Source organism: Chiloscyllium plagiosum, unplaced genomic scaffold (genome assembly GCF_037043375.1).
Source record: "Chiloscyllium plagiosum isolate Xiang-an unplaced genomic scaffold, Cpla_swu_hap1 HiC_scaffold_16, whole genome shotgun sequence".
Taxonomy (NCBI): domain Eukaryota; kingdom Metazoa; phylum Chordata; class Chondrichthyes; order Orectolobiformes; family Hemiscylliidae; genus Chiloscyllium; species Chiloscyllium plagiosum.
In genome coordinates, this window is record NW_028270154.1 from 73,796,219 (window position 1) to 73,823,432 (window position 27,214).

A 27,214-nucleotide genomic window follows, 5' to 3' on the forward strand; every position below is an offset into this window, starting at 1 on the left:
ATCGAGTTGACCGAACCTGCAGTGTGGCAGAAGCGGGTACTGCAGATGCTGGAGATTAGAATCAAGATTAGAGTGGTGCTGGAAAAGTACCGCGTGTCAGGCAGCATCCGAGGAGCAGGAAAATCGACGTTTCGGGCAAAAGCCCTTCATCAGAAATGCCGTGTGACCATCTCACTGAGCATAGATCAAGTGTGATGCTGGAAAAAGCACAGCAGGTCAGGAGCATCTGAGGAACAGGAGAGTCAACATTTTGGGCAGGACCCTTCATCAGGACTGAGGAAGGGGGTTGAGAAATAAATGGGGGGGGGGCAGGTGGGGCAAAAGGAAAGATAGGTGGGATGGCAATAAATGGATGCAGGCAGGAGGTGATTGTGATAGGTCGGTGGGAAGGGTGGAGTGGATAGGTGGGAAAGAAGGTAGACAGGGTAGGTTAGGTCAAGTGGGCAGTGCCGAGTCAGAGGGTTGGATCTGGGATGGGGTGGGGAGATTTGAAAATTGGTGAATTCAATATTGAGGTCGTGTGGTTGTAGACTCCTGAGGCAGAAGATGAGATGTTTTCCTCCAGTCTGTGGTTGGCCTTGTTAAGGCAGTGGAGGAGGCCCAGAATTGACATGTCATTGGAGAGCGGGAGGGGGGAGTTGTAATGGTTGGTCATTGGAAGGTGAGGTTGGTTAATGCGTGCAGACCAGAGATGTTCCCTGAAGCTGCTCCCTATCATGCACTCTGTCTCCTTGACATCTTGGAGATGATTTGTAGCTCAGGTTGTGGATCAGGTTGTCGACTTGTTCGCTGAGCTGGTGGGTTCTTTTCTGAGACGTTTCACCACCATGCTAGGTCACATCATCTGTGATCCTCCAGTGAAGCGTTGATGTTTTGTCCCACTTGCTATTTACGTGTCTTGATTTGTTGCAGTGGGTGATACCATTTCCGGTTTTGTTTCATGAGGGGTCGGGAAATGGAATCCAAATCTATACGTTTGTTAATGGAATGTTTGAATGCCAGGCCTGGCTTGTCCTAGGATGGATGCATTGTCCCAGTCAAACTGGTGTCCCTCTTCATCTGTGTGAATGGATACCAGTAATAGTTGGTCATGTCTTTTAGTGGCTAGTTGGTGCTCATGTATCCTGGTGGCGAGGTGCCTGCCAGTTTGTTCAATGTAATGTTGTTGTTAGTCCTTGCAGGGTATTTTGTGTATAACGTTCATTCTGCTGGCTGTGGGTACAGGGTCCTTTATATTCGGCGGTAGTTGTTTCTGTGTGGTAGCAGGTTTGTGGGCTACCATATGCCTATAGGTTGGAGTAGTTTGATAGTCATTTCTGAAATGCCTTTGTATGGTGGGGTGACTAGATTCTCTGGACGTGTTGTGTCTTCCAGTTTAGGTCCATTATGCAGGGATTGGCAGATTGAGTTTATTGGGTTACCATTGTTCCTGAATACATTGTATAGGTGTTTCTCCTTACCTTCTCACAGTTCCGTGGTGCTACAGAGTGTGGTGGCTCATTTGAGTAGTGCCCTATGTTTGTGGGCGTTGGGATGGTTGCTTTTGTAGTTGAGTATCTGGTCTGTGTGGAGAAAGTGAGGACTGCAGATGCTGGAGATCAGAGCTGAAAATGTGTTGCTGGAAGAGCGCAGCAGGTCAGGCAGCATCCAAGGAGCACTCCTGCTATCTGGTCTATGTGTTTGGCTTTCCGTTCTATCATGACATGCAAGAAGGGGCGGTGGTTATTGTTCTCTTCTTTTTTGCTGAACTTTATACCGATCAAGATGTTGTTTATATTTCTGCCTCCTGTATGCTCCTCAGTGCATCCAACTGCCACTCCAACTGATCCATGCGGTCTGAGACACACTTCCTGCAGACATATTCAGCAGGAATACCTGATTGCTCTCTGACCTCTCACATCTGACAGGAGGAATATATCACTATACTAATTGCCATTTTTGTCCCTATCGCAGCTAGTTTTTTGACTGAACCCTTTTAAAGTTTAAACCAAGTAAATCTGTACCCTTAAACAAAGACTTCCAAAATAATAGGTGGAAATACCCACCAGAACTTACTCACCAAATAGCTGCTATTGCTGATTCCACTCATTTTCTGAACTATTTCCTCTGGTCTACTCCGACCTCCTCTGGACCTGTGGAGGTAGTAAGGGAAATAAAACACAACAATGTCTCCCTGCCCCTAAACTCCCACACTTACCTAAACTCTCAGCGTTTCACTGTCTGCAGCTAGCACTCTGTTATTGGTTCAACAACGTGAGTGCGGCAACCTGTGACCAACCAGTTGATAACTGTTTGGAGTTAGATATCTTGGATCTTATTCTGAACTTTGACATTCAGATTTTGGAGGAATACCTTCATGCTGATTAGAAAGTCAGTTCTGTCAGTCTTGGTGATTGTTCAATGCTTTTCTTATCAGCACATTCCATTCAGTCCTCTTTGACACTATCTACAGCCCCTAGCTGTAAATTCTGATGAGGAGCTTTTGCCCAAAACATCGATTTTTCTGTTCCTCGAATGTTGCCTGACCCTGATGTGGTTTTCCAGCACCACTCTAATCTTGACTCTGATCTCCAGCATCTGCAGTCCTCACTTTTGCCTCGCCCCTAGCTTCGCGCCATTGACACTTGGCTATCCATTTATTGATCAGTCATCTCCCTCAGAAGGGGTGATGACAATAGGTGCAGGAGTAGGCCATTCTGCCCTTCGAGCCTGCACCACCATTCAATATGATCGTGGCTGATCATCCCTAATCAGTATCCTGTACCTGCCTTATCTCCATAACCCTTGATTCCACTATCCTTGAGAGCTCTATCCAACTCTTTCTTAAATGAATCCAGAGACTGGACCTCCACTACCCTCTGGGGAAGAGCATTCCACACAGGCACCACTCTCTGGGTGAAGAAGTTTCTCCTCATCTCTGTCCTAAATGGTCTACCGCGTATTTTTAAGCTGTGTCCTCTGATTCGGCACTCATCCATCAGCGGAAACATGTTTCCTGCCTCCACAGTGTCCAATCCTTTAATAATCTTAGATATCTCAATCAGATCCCCTCTCAGTCTTCTAAACTCAAGGGTATACAAGCCCAGTCGCTCCAGTCTTTCAGCGTAAGGTAGTCCCGCCATTCCAGGAACTGACCTCGTGAACCTACGCTGCACTCCCTCAATAGCCAGAATGTCTTTCCTCAAAGTTGGAGACCAGAACTGCACACAATACTCCAGGTGTGGTCTCACCAGGGCCCTGTACAGCTTCAGAAGAACCTCTTTGTTTCTATACTCAATCCCTCTTGTTATGAAGGCCAGCATGCTATTAGCCTTCTTCACTACCTGCTGTACCTGCATGCTTACCTTCATTGACTGGTGTACAAGAACCCCCAGATCTCTTTGTACTGCCCCTTTACCTAAATTGATTCCATTTAGGTAGTAATCTGCCTTCCTGTTCTTGCCACCAAAGTGGATAACCATAAATTTATCCACATTAAACTGCACCTGCCATGCATCTGACCACTCACCTAACCTGTCCAGGTCACCCTGTAATCTCCTAACATCATCCTCACATTTCACCCTGCCACCCAGCTTAGTATCATCAGCAAATCTGCTAATGTTATTACTAATGCCATCTTCTATATCATTAATTTATATTGTAAAAAGCAGAGGTCCTAGCACTGATCCCTGCGGTACCCCACTGGTCACTGCCTGCCATTCCGAAATGGAGTCGTTTATCACTACTCTTTGTTTCCTGTCAGCCAACCAAATTTCAATCCAAGTTAGTACTTTGCCCCCAATACCATGCGCCCTAATTGTGCTCACTAACCTCCTATGTGGGACTTTATCAAAAGCTTTCTGAAAGTCCAGGTACACTACATCTACTGGATCTCCCTCATCCATCTTCAGAGTTACATCCTCAAAAAAATGCAGAAGATTAGTCAAGCATGATTTCCCCTTCATAAATCCATGCTGACTCTGACCCTACCCTGTTACTACTATCCAGATGTGTCGTAATTTCATCCTTTATAATAGCTTCCACCATCTTTCCCACCACTGAAGTCAGACTAACTGGTCTATAATTTCCTGCTTTCTCTCTCCCACCTTTCTTAAAAAGTGGTACAACATTAGCCACCCTCCAATCTGCAGGAACTGATCCCGAATCTATCGAACTCTGAAAATAATCACCAATGTATCCACGATTTCTCGAGCCACTTCCTTCAGTACCCTGGGATGTAGACCATCAGGCCCCAGGGACTTATCAACCTTCAGATCTAACAGTCTCTCCAACACCAATTCCTGGCAAATATAAATTCCCTTCAGTTCAGGTCCTTCAGCCACTGATACCTCTGGGAGATTGCTTGTGTCTTCCCCAGTGAACACAGATCTGAAGTACCAATTCAATTCTTCTGCCATTTCTTTGTTCCCCGTAATATATTCCCCTGTTTCTGTCTTCAAGGGCCCAATTTTAGTCTTAACCATTTTTTTGCCTTTCACATACCTAAAAAAACTGTTACTATCCTCCTTTATATTTTTGGCCAGTTTACCTTCGTACGTCATTTTTTCTCTGCATATTTCCTTCTTAGTAATCCTCTGTTGCTCTTTAAAAGCTTCCCAGTCCTCCGCTTTCCCACTTATCTTTGCTATGTTATACTTTTTCTCTTTTAACTTTATATGTTTCTTAACTCCCCTCATCAGCCACCCATGCCTCCTCCTAGGATTTTTCTTCCTTTTTGGAATGAACTGATCCTGCATCTTCTGCATTATACACAGAAATATCCGCCATTGTTCCTCCACTGTCATCCCTCCTAAGGTATTGCACCATTGAACTTTGGCCAGCTCCTCCCTCATAGCTCCATAGTTCCCTTTATTCAACAGAAATATTGTCACTTCCGATTGTACCCCCTCCCTCTCAAATTGCAGATTGAAGCTTATTGTATTATGGTCACCACTTCCCAATGGCTTCTTCACTTCAGGGTCCCTGATCAATTCTGGTTCGTTGCACAATACCAGATCCAGAATTGCCTTCTCCCTGGTAGGCTCCAGCACCAGCTGTTCTAAGAATCCATCTTGGAGGCACTCCACAAAATCTCTTTCTTGAGGTCCAATACCATCCTGAGCGAAGTAGATGGAGATAGAGTCAGGAGGAGTAGATTTTGTGTGGGTAGATTTGAGGAACTACAAAGAATAAGAGTTGCTGATGGGAATTATATATAGGTTTCCTCTCAGCAATCAGTATGTGAGGAAGTAAATAAATCAGGAGATCGAAAAGGCATGTAAGAAAGTCACTTTTACAATAATTATGGAGGACCTCAATATGCAAGTTGGTAGCTGATCTCAAGCAAAATAACTTTGAAATGTCTATGAGATGGTTTCTCGGAGCAACAAATTGTTGCGCCCATAAGAAAACAGTGTTGAAAAGTGTGGTACTGGAAAAGCACAGCTTGGTCAGGCAGCATCTGAGGAGCAGGAGAGTCGACGTTTCGAGAGAGACAAATGGGGGGGGAAGGTAGCTGGGAATTTGATAGATGAAGGTGGGGTCAGAGAGGAGGTTGGAGCGGTAGGTGGGAAGGAAGGTGAACAGGTGGAACAGTTCCAGAGGGCGGTGCTGAGTTGGAAGGTTGGAAATGGGATAAGGTGGGAGGAGGGGGAAGTGGGGAGACTGGTGATATCCACATTGATCCTGTGTGGTTGGAGGGTCCCATGGCAGAAGATGAGGCATTCTTCCTCCACGTGTTGGGTGGCTAGAGTTTGGCGGTGGAGGCAGCCCAGGATTTGCATGTCCTTGGTGGAGTGGGAGGGGGAGTTCAAGTGTTCGGCCAAGAGGCGGTGGGGTTGTTCAGTGCAGTTGTCCCAGAGATGTTCTCTGAAACTGTCCACAAATTGGCGTCCTGTCTCCCCAAAGTAGAAGAGACTGCATCAAGAGCAATGGACACAGTAGATGTCATATGTGGAGAAAACAGATTGTTCTGGATTTACAAAGTTAAAAATCACACAACACTAGGTTATAGTCCAATAGGTTTAATTGGAAGCACACTAGCTTTCGGAGCGACACCCCTTCATCAGGTGATTGTGGAGGGCTCGATCGTAACACAGAATTTATAGCAAAAATTTATAGTGTGATATAACTGAAATTATACATTGAAGAATTGATTGTCTGTTAAGCCTTTCATCTGTTAGAATACAGTGATAGTTTCACTTCTTTCATGTGTACATGAAAGAAGTGAAACTATCACTGTATTCTAACAGATGAAAGGCTTAACAGACAATCAATTCTTCAATGTATAATTTCAGTTATATCACACTGTAAATTTTTGCTATAAATTCTGTGTTACGATCGAGCCCTCCACAATCACCTGCTGAAGGAGCATCGCTCCGAAAGCTAGTGTGATTCCAACTAAACCTGTTGGACTATAACCTGGTGTTGTGTGATTTTTAACTTTGTACACCCCAGTCCAACACCAGCATCTCCGAATCATGTTCTGGATTTGGTATTGTGAAATAGTCAACCTGCCCATAATATGGGTAAGTGTGAGGAAAGTCAAATCAAGGTTGGAGTTTCATGGTCAATGGAGTTTTAGGGTCTTGAGGAGTGCAGTGGAACAGAGCTTGTACAATAACAAGTATTTGGTATGCTGTCCTTTATTGGTCAGAGTATCAAGTTTAGGAGTTGGGAGGTCATGTTGCGGCTATGTAGGACATTATTGGATTAAAGCATGTAATTCCAAGTGTCCAAGTGCACAATTCGCTGAAACTGGAGTCACAGGTGGACTGGGCAGTGAAGAAGGCTTTTGGCACACTGGCCTTCATCAGTCAGGGCATTGAGCATAGAAGTTGGGAAGTTATGTCGCAGTTGTACAGGTCATTGATGAGGTCGCACTTAGAGTATTGTGTTCAGTTTTGGTTACTTTGTTGTAGGAAGGATGTTATTAAACTGGAAGGAGTGCAGAAGAAATTTACAATGCTGTTGCCAGGACTCAAGGGTCTGAGTTGGACAAGCTAGGACATTTTTCTTTAGAGTGTAGGAGACTGAGGGGGAATGTTATAGAAGGGTATGAGATCATGAGAGGCTTGGATAGTGAGAGTGCACTTTCTTTTTCCCAGAGTTGGGAATCGAGGACGAGAGGTAATGAGTTTAGGCTATAGCAGAAAGAATAAAAGGGAACCTGTGGGACAATCTTTTTACACAGTGGGTGGTACCCATATGGAATGAGCTGCCAGCGGAAGTGGTTGAAGCAGGTACGTTAATAACATACTCTAAATGTTTTTGGATAATTATTTGGATAGGAATGTTTTAGAATGTTATGGGCCAAGTGCAGGGAAATGTGGTTAGCGTGGATGCACATTTTGGTCAGCATGGACCAATTTGGGCCAAACGGCTTGTCTCCCAGCTGTAGGAATCCATGACTCTATGTATAAATTAATCTAGTCCAATTTACCAGCATTTGACCCATATCCCTCAAATTCCTTCCTAATCCTATGCCAATGCCTTATTGTACAAGCCTCTACCACTTCCTCTGGCAGGTTATTCCATACATGTGCCACCCTCTGTTAAAAACTTGCCCTTTAGGTCCCTTTTAAATCCTTCCCTTTCACCTTAAACCTATGCCGTCTGGTTTTGGACTCCCCCAACCTGGGGAAAAGACCTTGGCTAGTGACTCCATCCATTCCCCTCATGATTTGAAAAACGTTTATTCACCCCTCAGTCTCCAATACTCCAAGGAAAATAGCCCCAGCCTATTCAGCCTCTCCCTGTAGCTCAAACCCGCCAACTCTGGCAACATCCTTGTCGGTATTTTCTGAACCTTTTCAAGTTTCACAACATCCTTCCTATAGCAGGGATACTGGAATTGCATGCAATAATCCAATAATGTCCTACACAGCCGCAACATGACCTCCCAACTCCTATACTTGATACACTGACCAATAAAGGCAAGCATACCAAATGCCTTCTCTCTACCTGGGACTCCACTTTCAAAAAAGTATGAACCTGCACTCTGAGGCCTCTTTATGCAGCAACATGCCCCAGGACTGAGGCAGACCTGATGAAGGAGCTTAGATGAAAGAATCCCTTTGGGGACATTGACCATAATATAATGGAATTTGCCCTGTAGTTTGAGAATGAGAAGCTGGAATCAGGTGTAACAGCCTTACAATTGAGTAAAGGTAACTGCAGAGACATTAGGGAAGAGCTGCCCAGAGTTGATTAGAAGGTGAGCCTCCAGGGAAGATGATAGAGCAGCAATGGCAGGAGTTTCTGGGGTAATTCAGGAAGCATAGCAGAAATTCAAAAATGTTTCAAAACACATGGTAAATTACAAACCCATTAGTCCCAAAAAAACGCATTTACAGTACTCACCACAGAGAATCTCCTTCTTTATCCCATGTAACCTATCTCACACTTCAGTTCCCAATCGTTAGATGCTGATAGCGTATTCATTCATTCTTCATACAAGTTAGATTAGATTACTTACAGTGTGGAAACAGGCCCTTCGGCCCAACAAGTCCACACCACCCCGCCGAAGCGCAACCCACCCATACCCCTACATTTACCCCTAACCTAACACTATGGGCAATTTAGCATGGCCAATTCACCTGACCTGCACATCTTTGGACTATGGGAGGAAACCGGAGCACCCGGAGGAAACCCACGCAGACACGGGGAGAACGTGCAAACTCCACACAGTCAGTCGCCTGAGGCGGGAATTGAACCCAGGTCTCTGGCGCTGTGAGGCAGCAGTGCTAACCACTGTGCCACCATGCCGCCCACAAAGTTAGTTTAGACTTTCTCAACTTCGCTTAACTCCTTCAGAGTTTTCACCAAGTAGTATTGGTCAAATTGATTTGATTTCTCTCCACTGATGTTGCCAGACCTGCTGAGCTTTTCCAGCAATTTCTGTTTTTGTTTCGAATTTACAACATTCGGAGTTCCTTTGGTTTTTCTTAACTACCTGTCTTTATCGCAAGCAACTATTTTACACACCTGACGTATGTCAAGACTTCTGCAAACAGCCCAAACTGTAACTTAAAAAGCATTTTTCAAACTATGGGTATTTCTCCTGAGTTTGAAGAAAAATTCCAGAATCTGAAAGCCTAATGTACAACAATGTTTACTTTTTTCAATCATAAACTCTGTCAAGGTAAATAAATTCCCATTAGCCTTCGCAAACTATCTGTTTTTTTTTAAAAAGAAATCTGGCTACAGAAATATCTAAAAGGTATGAGTCTTTCAGACACACCCAAATGCCATTAGTTGAAAATTGAAAAGTCCAAAACAGATGATATTAAAATATATGAATGTGTTTTCAGTAACCAGCTACATCAAAGAACCTACACAGTTCTCTGCTTTGTGGCCGGAGTACTCCCGTATCACTGGGTTTCTCAGATCATCGGGAGTAATGCTTTTTTTGCCTGTGATGTGCCCCAGAAACCATAATTTTGTCTGGAAACATTAGCAATTTTTATGGTTTAACTTAAAGGTTGGCTAAGAAATTGTCTGATCTTTTAACATCTTGAATGTTGAATCAAAGATGGGAATGTCATCCAGATACACAAGGAGCAACTGGAAATTAAACTGTCCAAAAATTTTATCTATCATTCGCATGGAGGTTGCAGGGGCATTTCTATGTACTCTTAAAGGCCCATGCAACCCATTCAGAATGCCATTTTCCAATGTCCTGTCCAGCGATGGGTAGTTGTGAATAACTATGGGCCAAATTGAGACTGCATTAATAATTTGCATCTTTGTCAATTTGTAATATTTCATAGAATCTCTACAGTGCAGAAAAAAGCACCGATCCTCTGAAGACCATCCCACCAAACCCAGCCTCTTCCTCCTATCTCCTATCCATCCAATCTGCACATTTATGGTCACGACGAGACAATTTAGGACAGCCAATCCACCTAACCTTTGGACTGTGGGAGGAAGCTGGAGCATCTAAAGGAAACCCACGTAGACATAAGGAGAATCTGCAAACTCCACACAGACAGTCATCCAAGACTAGAATTGAACCCAGGTCCCTGGAGCTGTGAGGGCCATGCTGTGAGGCCCATGCTTCCTCAATTCTAGCTGAGAAGTGTTTACATAGAAATGGAGTTTTCTGCCTTCACATTGTCCCACGTGGGAGGTCTAAGGACTTGACACTTCTCCGATTACACCTTGGTATACTACATGGATACGCTAACCTTTATCCCACAGTGAATAGAATGGCTGTCAGCGTTAGACCAAATGAGACCTCCACTACTTTTGATGCTTTGCAAATCCTGATGTTGACGTGTTGGTGACATGAGCTTTCAAGAACTGTGAGGCAGTGGGTGAAGAAAAGTGCTGTTGGATTCCCTGCTTGCTGTCACAGACCTAAGGTTCCTTACAGGCTGATACACCTTTTGAGTAGAGTAAAGTGGAAGATCCCCGACCCATATTAGTCATCAAACGCTTTCTTAGGATATCTGAAAACCTCTTAGCATGTTCAACTCTAACTCCATGGGATTCTCAACTTCATTGCTTCCACTTGAGTATCAGTTGGGTCATGAACTATCAGAAACCTCAGTGTGATTGGGGACAGATAGTGAGAACTTGATGTTGTCATGATAAGAGGCTTCAGCTGGGGGAAGATACCTTAATCAGCTCACATCCCTCATTAAGATGCTATCAGAATAAAATGGTGAGTAATGGTTGAGACCTGTGACAATGAGGCATGATGCTTCCATCATGCCAAATTTCATGCCCAACTTTGAGGCAAATTGCTATCTCTCCACATAACTACTACTTGTCTTCCAATTGCTCCCCTCGCGTACTCACTTCTGCCACATCTGAACTAGCTCTTGGTGGGTGGCCCAACTAATTGAACAACTAGTGAAAGTAGAAGGTTGTTGCATGGGACAGGGTCTCTGTGGCCAGCAACATTAGTAGCTGTTATTGAGGGAAGTTTTGTTTTAAATGCCCACCCTGCCACAACTCCAACATCTCTTTGAAGCATTCTTTGCATGATATTGATCGCGAGCCTTACTGTGGAGAAAGGATAATAAAGGTTAGGTCCGTGCTTGCTGTGTAGTAATTACCTGCTTCTTCAGCTTCAGGTCCATCTCTGCCTGCAACAACAATCAACTCCCTGCTAATGACATCTTTCCTAGTTGTAAGAGTCCAGTCTTTTCTCATGTTCTGGGTAATGTGATTCTGAGTGTCAGTGAAGGATAATTGAGGTTTTCCACTGCAAAACAATGTTCCCTCTAAACTGCATGGCTGTGCATATGTAGCTGCTCTGATGTTCCAATGTCAGCATGCCAGTTGTGGCTTTGACTTCTTGTTCCTGAACTCTCAATAATGCTTGACACTTGGAAATCAGTGCAGCCATTAAGAAAATTAAACAGAATGCTGTTAAACCCTTGTCAACCTCTGCTGAAACTTTCTATCCTCACTGCTTCAGCTGGGAAATTCTTCAACTGTCTGTCCTTGGTCAACTTGAAGGCCAGATCCTGGAAAACTTTGCCAGCTGCAGGGATACCCATGCTAATATTTCTATCCTGCTAAAGTGTTCCAGTGAAGTTCATTGCAAGCTGGAGAAACAAACCTAATCTTCCCCTGAGGCACTTTACAACCTCTAGTTCTCAATATTGAATTCCATAACATCAGAGCACGACTTCTGTCCTCCATTTTGCTTTCTATCTCTGCCACTCACCCACTCCAATCATGTCTCGTTTGTGCTTTGTTGACATTGTCATGAGAATTAAGGAACCATTTTCTCCTTTTTGCACGTTCATTTACTCCCTTTTTTTCATCTGTCTCTCCTTCATTGCCATGAACACTCCCTTTGTCTTTTGCTCATAATTGGCTGCACTTACTCCTCCTCTGTCAAAAGCTAAAAACCCACCACTTTCCAGCTTCTCTCAGTTCTGAAAAGGTCATGTCAGACTCAAAATGCTAACTCAATTTCTCGCTCCATAGATGCTGTCTGACTTGAATTTCCCCAGCATTTTATTTTTACAGCATCCACAACGTTTTTATTTTATTTTAAGATATGAGTGATGAGTTGGCGACAATAGCCTGGGGATTTTCATTGACAATCGATTATAATGCTTTCAATGTCAAATATTTGAGGAAGGAATGCATGCATTGTAACAATTATGGAATCCTTTTGGGTAAGTGAATGCAACAGGAAAAGTTATCCAACAGTGGCATATATAATTTCAGTTACATCACACTGCAAATTTTTGCTATAAATTCTGTGTTACGATCGAGCCCTCCACAATCACCTGATGAAGGAGCGTCGCTCCGAAAGCTAGTGTGCTTCCAATTAAACCTGTTGGACTATAACCTGGTGTTGTGTGATTTTTAACTATATAAAATAAATTAAGTGTAGTACTCAATCCAATGAAGAGTCCTAGAAAATTACTCAAAGCACCAAGCCTGCATTAGGGACTGGAGCAATTTAGAATTCAGTAACAAAGAACTAAGAGTCTGAGAGGAGAAAATAGAGTAAGTTTGTAAGGAACGTAAAGAGCTGTAAGAGCTTTTATTTTTATGGAAAAAGAAAAAGATTGGCACGGACAAATATATGCCCTATAAGATTTGAAATCAGAGAATAGATAATGGGGAACAAGTAAATGACAGTGCAATTATCCAACTACTTTAGTTCTACCTTAACAGAAAGAGGCAAATAATATCCCAGAAATGCTAAGGGTCTGATGGGAAGGAGAAATTGAAAGAAATTCATTTTGATTTGAAATTAATGGGACAAGGCTGATAATTCCTGAGGACTGATAATCTGCATCCAGGGTACAAATGGAGATGATCATAAAGATTATTGTATTAGTTGTCATCTTCCAAACGTCTGTAGGTTCTGGAACAATCCCAACAAATTGGAGGATGATAAGTTTAACTCCACTATTTAAAAAAAATGAAGAAGGGACAAAACTGGCAATAATAGACTGGTTAGCCTTCTGACAGTAGTAGGGCAAATGCTGGAGTCCATTATAAAGGCTGAATCTTCGGTTTTTTGCTTGGTGTGAGTTGTGTAGAGTTTTATGGATGGTTCTTTTCTGTGAGGCCTTGTCAATTTTCTTGCTTTATCTTATCAGATTGGTCTCCTTCGCTACCAGCCTAGGGAGACCTCATGATGATTTCAGCCTCATCTTACGATATGCCATTTGTGGAACAACTCGCCACTCAATGGATTTTCCAGAATTAACTGGCATCCCTTGCCCTGGCACCATCTTTAAAAGCCTAATGAATACCTGAGCAAGCAGTCCAGACCTGCTCTGCAACGATCCTGACATTTGTCCCCAATATGGCAGGCTGGGGAAATCTGCACCCTGCATTACAGACAGGGACCATGGTGGTGCAGGTGCGGGGCTTTCTCTTCCCTTAAGACCAGCAGAGGAGGCCCTAAGCATGCCATCCTGGTCTAAGGTTGCCGTCTGTGTCACAACAGTCACAATCATCTGTAGGAATGCTCAGTGACAAGGGTCTTTCTCTTTCTGTAACGTAAGTGCCACCATCTCCTGTCAGATACCTCATGTTTACTCTATTACTGCTACTGCACCTGCTTCTCAGCAAGGCTGAAGTTCTAGCACGCTCCCTGCAATGCCTGTGACATCTACCCTCACTCACTGTCAACAACCCCAACCTCTGGCACCATTGACACCTCTGTAGCTGCCTACGCACTCTCTTGCAACACCACCCCACCTGCATGGAAAATAACAACTGTGCCACCCTCTTTGATTTCCCATAATGTCTGCTTGTCTCTAATTCCAAGAGTAAAGCAACCCACAGTAGATCAGAAAGAAACAGGGTGGTTGGCTGCTGACTGTGATGCTCTGCATGGCTGACTGACATGGCAGAGTTGTATTGGAAGCTATCCTTCACTTACTATGCCAGGAACTCCTCTTGACTTGACTGGTTCTATCGACAACCATGACCTTTGTTTCAATGGTAAACAGCAAGGTGATACGGAATTAATATGAAACCTGTAGCTCTGGTTGAAATGGTAAATTGAAACAAAGTAATGCAAATCAGGGATGCTATGAGAATCCAGGTAGGCTCACAGTGATTGAGTACTACAACTGCAGGGGAAGAACCTGGAGATGTAGCCTGATACAAGCTAACATCTGGTTTTGTGTTCTTGAGCACAGAGCTGTAGCTTTACATTGATAGTCGCCGCTGCAGACCAAGTGGATTTTGAAGTGCAGTTTGAAGTGGATTGTAGCTGTGCCGTGACGGTTCCTAGAGACTGGCACATATGTGGATGTCGGTTGTGCACAGGGATTTTTCTTTTATTCATTCATGGGATGTGGGCTTGCTGGCCAGCATTTATTGGTGTCCATAGTTATCCTTGAGAAGGTGGTGGTGAACTGCCTCCTTGAATCACTGCAGTTCATGTGCTGTGGGTCTTAGGGAATTCCAGGATTTTGTCCTAGCAGCAATGAAGGTAAGGTAATATATTTCCAAGTCAGGATAATAAGTGGCTTGGACAGGAACTTGTAGGACCTTGTCCTTCCAAATGGAAGTGGTTGTGGGTTTCGAAAGTATTGTCTAAGGAGCTTTGAATTTCTGCACTGTATTGTAAAGATAGTACATATGATTGCTGCATTTTGTCAGCGGAGGAGTGAGTGGATGTTTGTGGATATGGTAGTGGACTGCTTTGTCCTGGATGGCATCCAGCTTTGAGTGTTATTGGACTTGTGCCCATTAGGCAAGTGGGGAACTATTCTATCACACTCTTGACTTGTGCTTTGTAGACGGTGAAAAAACTTTGGGGAGCCAGGAGATAAGTTATTAACTACAATTTTTCTAGCCTCTGATCTCTTCTTGCAGACACTGTGTATATGGCAGGTGCAGTTGAGTTTCTGGTCAGTGTAACTCCAAGGATGTTGATAGTGGGTGTTTCAGTGATGTTAATCATTGAATGACAAGGGGCAGTAGTTAGATTGTCTCTTATTGTTATTTGCCACTTATCAGCCCAAGCCTGAATATTATCCAATTCTTCATGTATTTGAACATGGATTGTTTCAATATCTGAGGAGTTGCAAATGGAGTTAGGCCACAGTTAAGTCATGATCTTATTGAATGGTGGAGCAGGGTCAAGGAACGGAATGGCCTACTCATGTTCCTGTATTCGTGTGAATGTGCAATGTTGAGCACCAATTACTGGTGACCATCCCACTTCTCACATTATGATGTGAGGGAAGGTTGTTGGTGAAGCAGCTGAAGGTGGTTGTCTCTCGGACACTAACCTGAGAAACTCCTGCAGCGATGTCCTGGAGCTGATATGACTGACCACGAATAACTCCAACTACATGCCAGGTACGACTCCAACTAATGGAGGATTTGCCCCGATACCCATTGCTTCCAGTTTTGCAAGAGTTTCTTGATGTCACATGTGGTCGAATGCAGCCTTTGGCTATCAGTTTTACCTCGGGGCTGGAATTCATCTCTTTTGGCAGTGTTTGCACCATGGATATAGTTAAGTCAGAAGCTGAGTAGCTTTGGTGGAACCCAAACTAAGCAGAACTGAGCAGGTGCTGCTTGATAGCTCTGTTGAGGACAGCTTCCCTCACTGTCCTGCTGATTGAGAGTAGACTGTGGTAATTGGCTAGGTTGGATTTTGTCTACTTTTTATTTAGAGCAATTTGGGCAATTTCCAAATTATTGATTGCCAGTATTATATTTGGGCAATTTCCAAATTATTGATTGCCAGTATTATAACTGTATTAGAACAGCTTTTGTTTAATTATGCACCACCAGGACTGCTGAACTCAGACCTGACCCATTGATTGTGAGATCATTTAGCTGTGTCTATCACTTAACACTTTTTTTAAGATTACTTACAGTGTGGAAACAGGCCCTTCGGCCCAACAAGCCCACAATGATCTGCCGAAGTGCAACCCACCCAGACCATTACCCTACATTTACTCCTTCACCTAACATTACGGGCAATTTAGCATGGCCAATTCACCTAACCTGCACATTTTATTTTTGGACTGCGGGAGGAAACCCACACAGACACGGGGAGAATGTGCAAACTCCACACAGACAGTCGCTTGAGGTGGGAATTGAACCCGGGTCTCTGGCGCTGTGAGGCGGCAGTGCTTGCCACTGTGCCGCCCATTATGCTGCTTCGTACGCAAATAGTCCTGCTTGGTCGCTTCACCAGATTGACGCCTCATGTTTCAGTATGCCTGGTGCTGCTCCTGGCATGCCATCCTGCACTTCATTAAACCACGTTGATCCCTTCGCTTGATGGTAATGGCAGAGTGAGGAATATACTGCATCATGAGATTGTAGATTGTGTTGGAGTACAATTCTGCTGGTCACGGAACACCTCTCCATGGATGCCAGTCTTGAATTTCTAGATCTGTTTGAAGTCTATTCCATTTAGTACACTGTTAGTGCCACACAACATAATGCAAACTTTTTTCAATGTGAATGCGGGACTTTGTCTCCACAAGGACTGTGCGATGGTCACTCTTAACGATACTGTCATGGACATATGGGCAGCAAGCAGATTGGCAAGGATGAAGTCAAGTATGTTTTTCCCTCTTGTTGATTCCTTTACCACCCGTCGCAAACCCAGTCTAGCAGCAATACCCTTTAGGACTCAACCAATTGAATTAGTTGTACTACTGCTGCTGCCAAGTCTCCCTTGGTGGTGGAAATTGTAATACCCCACCCAGAGTACATTCTGCATCCTTGCCACCCTCACTGCTTCCCCTGTGTTGGATGGTAATCAGCAGGAGGATTCCTTGCCTATGTTTGGCCTGATGCAATGAGATTTTACAGTGTTCAGAGTCGATTTTGAGGACGTCCAGGGTACTGACTCCCGACTGTATACCACCATGCTGCCAACTCTGCTGGGACTGTCCTGTCGATGATACAAGACATATCCAGTGATGATGGTGTCTAGGACGTTGTCCGTAAGGTATGATGATGTGATAATTACCACTTCAGGCTGTTGCTTGACTATTCCACAAGACAGTTCTCCCATTTTTGGCACATGTTCCCAGATGTTGGTAAAGAGGAATTTGCAGTGTCAGCAGGAATGTTTTTGTCATTGCTTAAGTTTAGTGGTTTTTATAATGCGATGATTGTGAAGCTTGAGATTTTGGAGAAGATTTGTAGCTCAGGTTATGAAGCTATTTCAGAGGGCAGTTAAAAAATTAGTAAAATGAGACAGATTTTTTCAACAATGATTTGTCATCGTTTGACCCTTAATCCAGATTTCTATTGATTTCATTTTTTTTTAATTCACTTGTTGGATGTGGGAGTTGCTAGCTGGCCAGCATTTATTGCCTGTCCTTGAGAATGTGGTGGTGAACTGTCTTCTCGAACCGTTGCAGTCAACCTGCTGTGGGTTGATCCACTATGCCGTTAAGGAGGGAATTCCAGGATTTTGATCCAGTGACTGTGAAGAAACAGGGATATATTTCTAAGTCAGGATGGTGAGTGGCTTGGAGGGGAACTTGAAGGTGGTGGTGTTCCCATTTATTGGTTATCCTCGTCCTTCTAGATGGAAGCTGTTGTGGTTTTGGAAGGTGTTGTCTGAGGATCTTTGGTGAATTTCTGCACCATTGAAGAAATTACACACTGCTGCTACTGAGCATCAGTGGTGGAGGGAGTGGATGCTTGTGGATGCATTGTCCTGGATGGTTTCGAGCTTTTTGTGTGTTTTTGGGATTGCAATCGGAGAGTATTTCATCACACTCCTAATTTGTGTTTTTTTGATGGTGGAAAGGCTTTGGGGAGTCAGGAGGTGTGTTACTCGCCACAGTATTCCCAGCCTCTGAACTGGTCTTGTAACCACTCTGTTTATGTGGTGAGTCCAATTGAGTTTCTGGTCAATGATAACCCCCAGGATGATGTTAGTGGAAGATTCAATGCTGGCAACACCACTGAATGTCAAGGAGCCATGATTAGATTGTCTCTTATTAGTGATGGGCATAGTCTTGAATTTGGATGGCGCGAATGTTACTTGCCACTTGCCAGGCCAGCTCTGGATACTTTTCCAGATCTTTTTGCATTTGGGCATGAACTACTTCAGTATCTGAGGAGTTGTGAATGGTGCTGAATATTGTGAAATCATCAGTCAACATCGCCACTTCTGATCAGATCTGACGGAGGGAAGGTCATTGATGAAGCAGCTGAAGATGGTTGGACCTAGGACAATATCCTGAGGAACTCTGCAGACAAGTCCATGAGCAGAAATCAATGACTCCAATAACCATGACCATCTATGTGCCAGGTAAAACTCCAAACAGCAGAGAGTTTGCCCCCGATACCCATTGATTCCAGCAAGGGATCCTTGATGTCACACTCAGTCAAATGCAGCCTTGATGTCAAGGACTGTTATTCTTCTCTCACCTCTGGAATACAGCTCTTTTGTCCATGTTTGAACCAAGGTTGTAATGAGGTCAGGAGCTGAGTTGCCCTGGCAGAATCCAAACTGGATGTCACTGAGCAGGTTATTGCTAAGCCAATGCTGTTTTATAGCATTATTGACAACACATTCCACAACTTTTCTGATGATCGAGAGTAGACTGAGGGGATGGTAATTGGCTGTATTGGATTTGTTTGCATTCAATTCTGGTTGCCATACATGAGGAAGGATATGGAAGCTTTGGAGAAAGTGCAGAAGAGATTTACCAGGATGCTACATGGATTGGAGGATATGAGCTATAAGGAGAGGCTAGAAAAAACTCGGATTCTTTTCTCTTGAGCTGCAGAAGCTGAGGGATCAAGTCTGTAAAAGTGAAATGCAGAGAGAAATAGATGGTCAGAATCTTTTCCCAGAGTTGAAATGTCTTAATACTAGTGGACATACATTTAGGTGAGGGGGCGGGGGTGGGAAGCTCAAAGGATGTGAGAGAGGCAGGTTTTTTTTAACAGAGTTGTAGGAGTCTGGAATGCACTGCCCCGCAGTGGTGATGGAGACTGATACGATAAGGGCATTTAAGGGACTTTTAGCTAAGCACTTGAATATGCAAGAAATGGAGGGATATGGACCAAGGACAGGCAGAACGGTGTAGATTATTTGGCATCATGTTCAGCATAACATTGTGGGTCGAAGGGCTCATTCCTGTGCTCTGCTGTTCTATGTTTTATGCTTTTTATGTACAGGATATACCTGGGCAATTTTCCACACTGCTGGGTAGGTAACAGTTTTGTAACTGTATTGGTAATGGGAGCAGCAATATCCAGTATCTCCAATTGTCTTTTGATATCACTAGGACTGAACCAATTTGGCTGAAGACGAGTATCTGGAGGTCAAGTTGAATCATCCACTTGGCACTTTTGGCTTAAGATTGCTGTGAATGTTTTGGCCATATCCTTTGCACTGATGTTCTGGGCTTTTCCATCATTGAGAATGGGGATTTGGTGAATGGAGATTCCACTTCCAATGTGTTGGTTTATTGTCCATCACCATTCTCAACTCTAGATCTGATCTGTTGGTTGTGGGATTGCTTAGCTCTGACTTTTGCCTGCTGCTAATGCCGTTTGGCATACAAGTCGTCATGTTTGGAGGCTTTAAATTGACACTTCATTTTCAGGTGTGCCTGGTGCTGCTTTTGGCATGCCCTCCTGCATTCTCCATTGAACCAGTGTTGATCCCCTGGCTTGATGGTAACGGATGAGTGGGGCATATGCTGGGCCATGAGGTGCAGACTGTGCTGGAGTACAATTCTGCCACTGATGGATCACAGTGCCTCATGGATGCCTAGTCTTAAATTGTGATATCTGTTCAAAATCTGTCCCATTTAGCACCATGATAGTACGACACAACACAAGTGAGGTTATTCTCAATGTGAGGGCAGGATTTTATTTCCGTAAGGACTGTGCGGTTGTCACTCCTACTGATCCTGTCATGGACCAATGCATCTGCATCTGACAGATTGGTAAGGATGTGGTTAAGTATGCTTTAACCTCTTATTTTCCTCACCACCTGCTGCAGACCCAGTCAAGCAGTTATGTCCTTTAGGACCCAACCAGCTCAATCAATATTGTTGCTGCCGAGTCATTCTTGGTGGAGGACACTGAAATTCCACCATCTAGAGTACATTTTGTGCCCTTGTCAACGTCACTGCTTCTTCCAAGTGTCGTTCAACATGGAGGAGTAGCAATTCATCAACTTGGTGAGGTCAGTACATAGTAATCAGTGGGAGGTCTCCTTGCCCATGTTCAACCTGAGCTATCAGATAAATCAACGTTGAGGTTTCCAAGGGCAACCCCCTCCCGTCTGTATACTTCTGGGCTGCCACCACAGCTGAGTCTGTCCTGCCCATGGGACAGGATGTATGCAGGGATGGGCGGCACGGTGGCACAGTGGTTAGCACTGCTGCCTCACAGTGCCAGAGACCCGGGTTCAATTCCCGCCTCAGGCGACTGACTGTGTGGAGTTTGCACATTCTCTCTGTGTCTGCGTGGGTTTCCTCCGGGTGCTCCGGTTTCCTCCCACAATCCAAAAAAGTGCAGGTTAGGTGGATTGGCCGTGCTAAATTGCCCATAGTGTTAGGCGAAGGGGTAAATGTAGGGGAATGGGTCTGGGTGGGTTGCGCTTCAGCGGGTCGGTGTGGACTTATTGGGCCGAAGGGCCTGTTTCCACACTGTGAGTAATCTAATCTAATCTAATAATGATAGTGGTGTTTGAAGTACTGTCTGTAAGATATGATTCCATGACTATGACTGTCAAGTCTGTTGCTTGAATAGCCTGTGAGACAGCTTCCCAAAGTTTGGCGCAGGACTTAATGGAAAGGTCCTGGGGCGCGTTGCTGAACAAAGAGACCTTGGAGTGCAGGTTTATAGCTCCTTAAAAGTGGAGTTGCAGGTAGATAAGATAGTGAAGAAGGTGTGTGGTATGCTTTCCTTTATTGGTCAGAGTATTGAGTACAGGATTCTGGATTAGAGTGGTGCTGGAAAAGCACAGCAATTCAGACAGCATCCAAGGAGTAGGAAAATCAACGTTTCGGGCAAAAGCCCTTTACCTATTCCTGATGAAGGGCTTTTGCCCGTAACATCAATTTTCCTGCTCCTTGGATGCTGTCTGAACTGCTGTGCTTTTCCAGCACCACTCTAATCCAGAATCTGGTTTCCAGCACCTGCAGTCTTTGAGTATAACTATTGAGTACAGGAGTTGGGAGGTCATGTTGCAACTGTACAAGGCATTGGTTTGGCCAGATTTGAAATATTGCATGCAAATCTTGTCTCCTTCCTATCAGAAGGATGTTATGAAACTTGAAAGGGTTCAGAAAAGATTTACAAGGATGTTGCCAGGGTTGGAGGATTTGAGCTCTAGGCAGAGGTTGAATCGGCTGGGGCTGTTATCCCTGGAGCGCCAGAGGCTGAGGGGTGACCTCATAGAGGTTTAGAAAATCACGAGAGGCATGGATAGAATAAATAGACAAAGTCTCTTCCCTGAGGTGGGGGAGTCCAGAACTAAAGGGCATCTGTTTCAGGTGAGTGGGGAAAGGTACAAAAGAGACCTAAGGGGTAACGTTTTCATAGAGTGTAGTACGTGTATGGAATGAGCTGCCAGAAGAAGTGGTGGAGGCTAGTACAATTGCAACATTTAAAAGGCATCTGGATGGGTATATGAATATGAAGAGTTTGGAGGGATATGGGCTAGGTGCTGGCATGTGGGACTGGATATCTGGTCAGCATGGATGAGTTGGACCGAAGGGTCTGTTTCCATGCTGTATGACTGTTATGGTTCTGTTCGCCGAGCTGGAAGTTTTTGTTGCAAACGTTTCGTCCCCTGGCTAGGCAACATCATCAGTGCTTGGGAGCCTCCTGCGAAGCACTTCTTTGATGTTTCCTCCGGTGTTTATAGTGGTCTGTCCCTGCCGCTTCCGGTTGTCAGTTTCAGCTGTCCGCTGTAGTGGTTGGTATATTGGATCCAGGTCGATGTGTTTGTTGATGGAGTTTGTGGATGAATGCCATGCCTCTAGGAATTCCCTGGCTGTTCTCTGTCTGGCTTGCCCTATGATAGTAGTGTTGTCCCAGTCGAATTCATGTTGCTTGTTGTCTGTGTGTGTGGCTACTAAGGATAGCTGGTCGTGTTGTTTCGTGGCTAGTTGATGTTCATGTATGCGGATTGTTAGCTGTCTTCCTGTTTGTCCTATATAGTGTTTAGTGCATTCCTTGCATGGAATTTTGTACACTACATTCGTCTTGCTCATGTTGGATATCGGGTCCTTCGTTCTGGTGAGGAACTCCATCAACAAACACATCGACCTGGACCCAATATACCAACCACTACAGCGGACAGCTGAAACTGACAACCGGAAGCGGCAGGGACAGACCACTATAAACACCGGAGGAAATATCAAAGAAGCGCTTCGCAGGAGGCTCCCAAGCACTGATGATGTCGCCTAGCCAGGGGACGAAACGTTTGCAACAAAAACTTCCAGCTCGGCGAACAGAACCACAACAACGAGCACCCGAGCTACAAATCTTCGCACATGCTGTATGACTCTATGACTCTCTGCTTCTGTGACACTAACCTGCAGATGTTAGTAAGGAGGACTTTGCAGCAGGGCTTGATCTGCTGTTCTCTACTCTTGTGTCTAGATTGTGTCAGGTGATCCACTTGCAATCATTACTTTAAGACTTTGTAGCTATTTATATAACTGAATGGCTTGCTAGGCCAATTCAGAGGGCAATTGAGAACCAACCCCATTGTTGTATATCTGCAATTACATGTAGGCCAGAGCAAGTGAAAATGGCAGATTTCCTTCCCTGAAGTACATCAGTGAATCAGATTGGTTTTTCTGACAATCAACAATGGTTTTGTGGTCATTCATAGACTCTTAATTGCAGATTTTTAAAATATTGAATTGAAATTCCACCATCTGTCATGGCAGAATTTGAACCTTGGACCCCAGCACATTACTGAGTCTCTGGATTAATAGTCCAATGAATATTCCAACAGGCCATTGCCTCAGCCTGTACACCTTTTCTTAGGTAATGAGTCCAAAATGACACTGTTACTCCAGATATGGTCTCACCCAGGCTCAGTACAGTTGCAGTAATGAACAGGTTTTGTGTGGGTTTAGAATGGGTCTGAATCTAAAATGTACATTAGAGGCTAAGAATCTTGATGAGGTCACGACGTGGGTAGCTTATAAAGGTGAGGGAGAACATTGTGTTATTATCTCATTGAAAGACAATTAATAAAGTGAAGCACTTTTTAGCAAACATTCGATAGGTATTAGGGAACTGGGTCTTAACTTGTACCAGATTTTCTGTCAGAAGCTCAATAGGGGTGTTATATTTCTCAAAATAGTTACTCAACATCCCTTTTAAATAATCCATAACATTAAAAGACATTTTCCTCTTATGTATATCACTGAACTCTATTCTGTTTGCGTTTTAAAATAAAAGGTATTGTTGGTAACGGTACATATTAATTCACCTTATTAATTGTCTTTCAAGATTCTTAGCTTCTAATGTACATTTTAGATTATATCCATTCTAAACCAACACAAAGCCTGTTCATTAGGATATTTAGTGCAGGCACAATTAATTATTTTATCTGTTTGTTGGCATTCAGATTGGTACCTACTAATCTACTCCCTTTCTCAACTGCATATGGTAAGGTATTATTATAAGCTATCCACGTATCCTTTTTCAATAATTCCTGTAAGTTTTTTTACTTCAGAAACCTTTAAACCAACTTCATCTATTGGAATTATTTGAAAACCCAATATCACATCCAAGGTTTTTCTTAGAATACTCCCACAAACCAAACATTGGTTAACTGCTGAAACTGACAACCCAATAAATTTGGATATCTCCTTTCTTGAATGAATTGTACATTATGAATCCAAGATGGAACCTTTCCCTAGTTAACTTGTTGTAGATTCTGCCTAAGTTGTTCAATTATCCAATTGCCATAAACACTACACAGGGTCTACACTGCTCTGTCTCTCACCATTTGTTACTTTTTTAATATGTTGATTTATAGTCTTGCATGTCCTTCTAATGTTGTAACCATATAATTATCAGCTTTATTTTCAACTAATTCCCCTTTTGCATTCAATTGGTTGTTCACATTCATCTGAATCAACACTTGTTTAACTTTTTGTGTTAAAACTCTAAGTTTATTATCCAAATTTGTTAAATCAAATGTATTAACTGTCGACATGTTCGCTGTTGCTAAATTACTAAGCAATTCTCTTTTTTTGCTGATGATTTGATTGAAAATTTCCTTTCCTCCACTGTTCCCTGTTTCTCGATCCAATAACTTCCGAGTTGAGTGAAAATATTGATCCTTAATTTGGGAAGGGCTCACTTCTAGTAATGAATTCAGCTATGTCTAACATTATTTTCAGGCCTAAGGAAAAGTTAAAACAAGTTCTCCTAGTGTAGCTACTTAATCTAATTAAGCTAGTTAAGAAAACTGGCTAGATCAAGTCCTTGAAGGCATTATGCTATAAAAGATAGGCCTAAAGTGTACCCAGCAATGAATGTGACCAGCAAGTGTGACTAAGCACTGAGAATTGAGGTAACTCTGGGAGGTTATGCAAGTGAGGGAGGGAGGCATTGCTGCATCTTGTTCTGGTCGTTTTGGTAAGGGGCTGCTTTGTAGTCAAGGTGCTGCTAGTTAGGTCTAAGAGCGGGTCCGGATGAATACTAGATTTAGTTGAGAAGGGCAAGCAGCAACAAGGTAAGAGTAAGGTAAACCTTTTCTTTCCCTATGTCTGCTAGTCATTAAAGGGGTAGAGATGTCAGTCAATGGAGTGATAGGGTATTCCAGTCAGACGTGGGAGTTCAGCGAGCAGTGTCTATGTCTGCAAGAAGTGTGTCTGGTTGTAGCCCCTCTCTGACCACATGGATCGGTTTAAGCAGCAGTTGGAAGAACTGAGGAGCATGCAGGAGACAGTGTGTGATAGATAGTAGCTTCAGGGAGATGATCACACTGCAGGACCCGTCAGATGGATCGGTGACCGCTAGGAGAGGTAGGCAGCGGGTGCAGGAGTCTCCTATGGCTGTCCTCTCTCAAACAAGTATACCATTTTGGATATTATTGGGGTTAAAGCCTTTCGGGGAAAAACAGCAGCAGTCAGGTTTGTGGCACCATAACACTGCTGGAAAGCAAGGTATGGCAAATTCCAAGTGAGCAGTTGTGGTCGGGAACTCTAGTCAGGGGCACAGGCATTTCTGTGGCTGCAAGCAAGATTCTATGATGGTGTGTTGCCTCCCTGGTGCCAGGGTCAAAGATGTCTCAGAGCAGTTGCAGCAAATACTCGAAGGGGAGTATAAACAGCCAGAAGTCACTGTACCCTCGAGTGAATTAAAAGAAGTATTGTTATAGAGGGAGTACAGGAATTGATTCCTGGGATACTGGGTTTGTCATATGGGGAGGGATTATGTTGATTATATCTGTACTCACTGGAATTCCAAAATCAGGGGTCACAGTCATAGAAAACCTTTTAGACTCAGCTGAGGAGAAATTTCTTCACCCAGTGGGTGATCCAATGGAATTTGCTACCACAGAAAGCGGTCAATTCAAAACCATTGTGTGATTTCAAGAAAGTATTTGACACAGCACATAAGGTTAAAGGAGTCAAAGGCTACAGGGGAAAGTGGGAACGGGCTGTTTGGTTGGATGATCAGTGATGATCATAATAAATAGATGATCATAATAAATAGATGAATAGTCTACTTCTGATTCTATTTTCTATGTTTCTGAGAGTTTGGAAGAGTTGGAGGGCATCTTTTTCTCTTGTATGGAATTCTAGCACGACTGGGCAAACTGAATGCTGGGATTATGTTTTCTCTGGGCAATGGATTCAGGACAAGGGTCACTAGAGAATTCCACTGTCTCACCACCCTTCTACTGAGGTCGTCACTGATTATATTTAAGAAAGAAATAGATTTCTAGAGGCTATTGGTATCACTGAGTTTGAGGAGAGCACAGGACCATGGTGGTGAGATCCAGGATCAACCATAGCCATGTTGAATGGCAGGGGTATGTTGATTGCTGAATGACCTTCTCCTGCTCATGCTTTCTTTATTTTCATTTTAACTACACATATCACTTTACTACCTGTGTCTAAATATAGTGTTGATGTACTGTTTGCAAATGTGTTGTATCCAACAGTGGACTTTTTAGATTTGAGCTTTAAGTAACTGTTTTATACAGCTGGTATAAGAAATTTTACTTTTGTTCCTTTGAATTGTTGGACTATAATATAAACTTGCCATATTTTTTAATGTCTGTTTAGGGCAGTGTGGAACACTGTATAATTGGTGTGATGATCTTAGCTGAACTTACACAGGAAATGAACATGGTATGTATGCATTTCTCATGATAATTTGCATAGTTTTAAGAGTAAGAATAGAATCCCTGCAGGCTATTCGGCCCAACAAGTCCATGTCGCACCTCACCCAGACCCATTCCCCCTATCGTATCCCTGTAATTCTGCAAAACTCATGACTAATGAACCTAATCTGCACATCGCTGGACACTAGGTAATTTAGCATAGCCAATCCACCTAACCTGCACATCTTTGGATTGTGAGAGGAAACTGGAGCACCTGGCAGAAACCCGCGCAGACGCAGGGAGAATGTGCAAACTCCACACAGAGGCTGGAATTGAACCCGGATCCCTGGCGCAGTGAGGCAGCAGTGCAAGCCACTGTGCTGCCTCATTAGTAGACTTTTGTAACTCTGCACAAAGTGTGTCAAATTCATGTGCAACACTCATACCAAGCAATTTAGCAATGTTTGGACTAAGATGTGGAACAGGATGATCTGAAACAGCAGAAGGAGTAGAACAATTAAATTATTTTTCTCTCCATTAATAATATGATTTTCAATCTGATCATAATATAAACATAACAAATGAATTAATAAACTCCTGCACAGTGCAGCTTTTCAAACAAAGCCAAACATGGCTTCCTCGGATCAAGTTTCACACTCACTTGGAGAGGTTTGAGAACCATTCACTCACCCACTCTGGCCAGGGAAAGAAGGAAACATTTTCTGACTTCAGAACAGGGCACAATGTAGCTAGAATCGAGGTTTATCTAGGCACCTGGATGTTGACTTACTTTGTTTTGTGAATATTATATTGCAGGCTGATTCAACAAGACCATTATCCAAGCAGCGAAGAATAGCTACCTCATTTCGTGATGTGTGTTTACGAGAAATATTCACTTTGGCCTGTACATTACTGAGGGAGGTAAGATGATATTCAGTCCAACAACTTGGGGGATAACCTGAATTCACAAAACATGCT

General features: G+C 43.5%; 1 protein-coding gene across 1 annotated transcript in view; it reads left to right on the top strand.

Annotated features, from left to right (window-relative positions):
• LOC122556776 (ran-binding protein 17-like) overlaps positions 1-27,214 on the top strand; it is a 1,080,295-nt gene that overhangs the window by 221,970 nt on the left and 831,111 nt on the right. Inside the window, exons 5-6 of the mRNA XM_043703926.2 lie at positions 26,199-26,264; positions 27,053-27,157. Of these exons, the coding sequence (XP_043559861.2) occupies positions 26,199-26,264; positions 27,053-27,157 (171 nt within the window). The remainder of the gene's footprint in view (positions 1-26,198; positions 26,265-27,052; positions 27,158-27,214) is intronic.